Source organism: Penaeus monodon, chromosome 4 (assembly GCF_015228065.2).
Source record: "Penaeus monodon isolate SGIC_2016 chromosome 4, NSTDA_Pmon_1, whole genome shotgun sequence".
Lineage (NCBI taxonomy): Eukaryota > Metazoa > Arthropoda > Malacostraca > Decapoda > Penaeidae > Penaeus > Penaeus monodon.
Genome location: NC_051389.1, coordinates 53,676,465 through 53,681,464, shown reverse-complemented (window position 1 = coordinate 53,681,464; position 5,000 = coordinate 53,676,465). Strand labels below are relative to the sequence as shown.

The 5,000-nt window shown below is 41.9% G+C and overlaps 2 protein-coding genes across 2 annotated transcripts in view; both read right to left on the bottom strand.

The window, feature by feature from the left end:
- Positions 1-2,071: 2,071 nt before the first annotated feature.
- LOC119572343 (protein mab-21-like 2) lies at positions 2,072-4,476 on the bottom strand. The gene is given in 2 exon segments (XM_037919412.1): positions 2,072-4,317; positions 4,320-4,476. Coding segments are annotated over 2 exon segments (1,356 nt in total). The 5' UTR covers positions 4,444-4,476; the 3' UTR covers positions 2,072-3,085.
- Positions 4,477-4,674: 198 nt separating this feature from the next.
- LOC119572344 (protein mab-21-like 2) overlaps positions 4,675-5,000 on the bottom strand; it is a 1,421-nt gene continuing 1,095 nt past the window's right edge. The window contains exon 1 of the mRNA XM_037919413.1: positions 4,675-5,000. This exon is cut by the window's right edge and continues 1,095 nt beyond it. Within this exon, the coding sequence (XP_037775341.1) occupies positions 4,701-5,000 (300 nt within the window). The 3' untranslated portion in view covers positions 4,675-4,700.

The following is a 5,000-nucleotide window of genomic DNA, read 5'->3' as shown; positions in this document are numbered from 1 at the left end:
ATTATTATTATTATTATTATTATTATTAATATTGTTGGTGTTATTATTGTTATTATTATTATTATTTTATTATTATTATTATTATTATTATTATTATTATTATTATTAATCTTGTTGCTGTTGTTATTATTATTATCATCATCAGTATTAGTATTAGTATTGGTTGTAGTAATCCTTTGATCATCAGTAGTTGTAGTAGTATTGATATTACTACTACTACTACTACTACTACTACTACTACATTAATTATTATTATTATTATTATTATTATTATTATTAATAATATTATGATGCTGATGATGATAATAATAATAATATAGTGGTGATAATGATGATAATATTGATACCAGTGATATCTGGTAATAATAATGATAATGATAATTATGATAATATAATACTAATGTTAATGACAGTCGTGATAGTGACATAATTATGATAATAATATAATACTAATATTAATGACAGTAATGATGGATGGTGACACACCCTTGACAACGAAGATATGAATATTATTAATAGAACTTATGCAACAATTACACAGTTGATAATAGTTTTGATAAAAAAGGCCGCAATAAGTTGACCATAATTATAATGTTATCAGTAATAATTATGCTAATCATTATGATCATTATATTAATTCCATAAGACTAATATATCATCATTTGTTATCAAAGAAAAAATTGAAACAATACAGATAGCACTTATAAAGAATATAACGGCAGTATGAATAGGTTATGACGCTAATAACAAGAGAATTGCTGTTGAAATTATAATCGCAAAAAAATGGGGGGAAAAATCAAGATAATATAACAGAAGTTATTATCAGATTTGGTTTAATGATAAATTATGATGAAAATAAATGATAATAATAATGAAAAGATAATAACAGTTTGGAGTTAATATGAATAATAAGAATAACAATAATTTAAGAATATTGATAGTGATCTGTTTATAAATCAACAGTATTTAATCGAGTAGAAATAATAATGAATTAATAGTGAAGTAGAAATAATAGAATAGCGGTAATGATGGTGATAGCAATAAGTGTGAAAGTGTTTTATTTTTGAATGGATGAAACCAAAAAAAAAAAAAATAATAATAATAAATAAATAAATACATATATATATATATATATATATATATATATATATATATATATATATATATATTCTAGAAATAATTAAACGTAAGAATATTAAGTAAAGGTATCTGAAAAAGAAAATATGAATTGCAGAGATCGTTGTTTAAAGTTTGAAATGCAATATATATGATAATAATAATTTATGAAACATGAATACCTATGATAATTATTGTTGGGAGTTAAAGTAATGATAAATCCAAGAACAGAATACTCACAATTTCAGAAAATATAGAAAAAAAATGTATTTTCATGTGCTGATGATTTTGGCAATGATACTCATAATCATTGCTGTCAGTTAGCTTTTGAAATATTAACAGTAGAAATGAATTAATAATAATAATTAATTACACCATTCACGTGTAGAGCTATTTTTTGTAAATAATGTTTTTTATAGTTTTCGTTCCTTATTCACGTGTAGAGCTATTTTTTTGTAAATAATGTTTTTTTTTAGTTTTCGTTCCTTTCGATGGATTTAGGGTTTTTTTTTCTTTATTTTCCTATTTCTTTCTTTCCAAGCCTTCGTCTTTAGTATAAAGGTCACCCCTTTTCTTCTTTTTTCCTTAGATATTTTTGGTTTTAGCCTTTTGTGTATAATGATCTAGGTATTTTGAAATAGTCTTTGGGGAAGTCATGGAAATTAAAGAGCACAGTTATAGTTAAAATTAATGATGGAAATATATATATATGTAAGTGGTTTTAGTTCTTTGCAATGCCAAGTTGATTGTTTTTTGCTGGCAACAAAATATATTGTTTTAAATTTTGGATGATTGTCTTGCATAATTTCATGCTCAGACCCTGGTCCATGATTCCCATGTTGTGCATAATTTTATTCGTATATCACAGTGGCATTCTATTGAACGTCATTCACTAGATGACTTAGGATAGAATATCAGGATATGAATATTATGAATGGTGAAATGAAAATCTATCTCACATTGTTCAGTTGTATTTAACCAAAGTTCTACACAGTTGTACAGACAATAAATAAGGTATTGGGTGACTTAGAGAAGCTGAGTCTAGGCAGCAACTTGTTACTGCCACCGGAGACAGTTTGCTTGGTAAGTACAAGACACAATGTATACCTGGCCGTAGCCACACCTGACAAGACACAATTAGAATTACGTTCACTAGTACCATAGTTAGACATTACATTATAGAGTAACAAAATAACATTTCAAAAAAGTATTACTACATTGCTAATGAAATATTGACTAAAACAGATCTGCACCTAAACACTGACGACCGAAAAAGAAGAATATTTTAAGGAATACAGTATCGGCTGTCGTTTTACTGGCAGCTCGAATATCCTAGGCCTCCAAAGTGTCCAAAGTCTATGGTGAAGCCCACCTACTTTTTTTACTAGTTGCAGTCTACTTATTTTCCGTATGTGTTGGAGTACAAGTGAGTGTAGTCACGTTGGCGGTGTTTTCGTCACTGGGGGGGAGTGGTGGTAGGGGGTGGATGGGGGGGGGGGTCCTGCACGTGGCGTCCTCCTCGCCTTCGGCCTCTCCTCCGGCTGCTTTCACTGTACCAGACCGCATGTCCTCCTCACAAGCACACTTACGCACTAACACATGTAAGGTCTAAAGGGAAACGTTAAATTGACCAGATTACTATTTACAGATTGCTAACACTCGAAAACTAAAAGTTATCACAGCTGTAATAAAATCAACGCCGTATAATGACGCACAGCGCACATAAATAAAATATATATGAAAGTATTTTCGCGAACTAGAAGCCACTGGTATAAACTTAAATGTCCGACGTGGTATAAGACCTTCAGCACTATGGTTTGGCACAGAGTTTATTTACATTATATACATTTTCGCACTAGCACCTGCTTGCCACCTGTGCCGACGCTGATGATAGCATCACTATAAGTTTATTATCCTCGCCGGCGGCCGGGAAGTCCTTGGAGGCATCGGGGGAGGCGGACGCGGAGCCTCACAGCTTCTCCAGGCTCTTGGAGTTCGTGAGGAGCTCCCGCGTGAGTCTCCACGCCTGCTTGGCCGCGGACTCCAGGGAAGGGGGCGACGCTCCGCGCAGGAGGTTGATTGACGGGAGGAAGTAGTGGGGGCACCGGCGACACTGCAGGCAGGTAATGAGCTGGAGGAGAATCCCCACGAGGCGGTCGCCAAGCACGGTCTCGTCCCAGTCCGTCTCCCGAGGATGTTTCTCGCATTCGTACAGCACGAGCGTCTTCACCGCGTAGGCCGGCACCGGGTCGCCGGGCAGCTCCAGGTGCCGATCCCTCAGAGTTTTCAGAATGGCCAGACACCGCTTGCGGCTGGCGCCATACAGGAGGCGATTTTCAGCGTCATTGAATGACAATGCCCAAGCGTCGCCCTCGAGGCCCCCGCCGTTCTTCCCGGTGCCCACTGCTGACTCTCTGCTCAGCAGATCGAATCCCTCTGTCTTGACCTCCGCCACGAGACTCGGCGGCGGCCACGGCACGTGCGGCGACGGCCAGTGGGCGGCCGACCTGGGCCACACGCCCGAACACTTGAACGCTGGTGTTATTTGCACGGTATAGCGGTCGCGCACTCGCAGCCGCACCTCGCTCGTGTCCCCGACCATCCTGACGGAGTCGCGGTAGGTGCACTTGTCGACGGCCTGCGCCACGAGAGTGTGGAGACGCGACCTCATCTTGCGGGCCGACAGGTAGCCCGACGCCGTGATGAACTCCACCCACAGCGACATGGAGCGCTTCCGGCCGTCGCTGAGCTTGAGAACCGCGCTGCCGGGGATGCTGCCGTCGTCCACGAAGTTGAACTCTCCCATCTGGTTGAGGTAGAGTATAACCTCGAACTCCATGGGCGAGACGACGTTGAGTCCCTCGAAGCGGCCGTTGACCTCGGCCAGAGAAGAGATGACCCGCGGCTCTTGCACCTCAACTTCCTTCAGCACATCTTGCACGACCTTGACCACTTCCCGGAGCGTCTTTGCAACAGCTGCCCGCCGGGCGGCCACACGCTCCGCAGAGTATTTGTTTACCTGGTACAGCATGCGTGACTGGGCACCTTGCATGTCCGCCGGCACCAGCATCCCCACACACGAGCAACCGCTAATGGACTTTGTGCTTAAATGAGGTAAACAGGAATATTCCGAAGGTGGAAGGAAATCAAGTAGTGTGAGAATAGCGTTGAGGTGGTGGAGGTGGCGGGGGGCACGTGTTGTGGCACCTGCTTGGCACTCGGTGCAACGGGGCTTCCTCGCAACCTCACGCTGCTAATTACTGATGCGTGAGTTGCGCCTGCAGGAGATGCAATGTGGGCGGAGCCAAAGGGCCGCGCGCCGCCCATCGCCCCGCCCTTCTGTCACGGCGCCGCGGCAGAAACAGGACAAGGACAGAACATCCATCTTGGCTGGCCGTCAGGAGCCGCGACCTGGCCAGGCACTAGCGGATCGATGGCCTTATGACTGTTGTCACGCGGTGGCGGCTCTCAGGTACTAGGTTATACGAGGTTGACTGGTTGACTGACTGTCTACCTCGCCGCGACGGCTAGGCAGGCGATTCGTTTTTTTTATTATTATTTTGGTAGTACGATGATAAAGCAAATTAACACTGCTGAAGGTACTCTGTTCTGGTGAGGAGGTCCCTAGTGAGTCGCCAGGTCTGAGAGGCACCCTGAGTGAGGCTCTGGCGAGGAGTGCCACGGAAGAGGTCCACCTGAGGCAGGAAATAGTGTGGGCACCTACGGCACAGAAGGCATGAGATCAGCTGCAGAAGAATGCCATTGATGCGGTCCCCGAGGCTGATGGTGTCCCACTCCCACTCATGTGGGTGTTTCTCGCACTCGTACAGCACCAGAGTCTTGAGCACGAAGGAGCTCACGGGGTTCCCGGCCAGCTCAAGGTG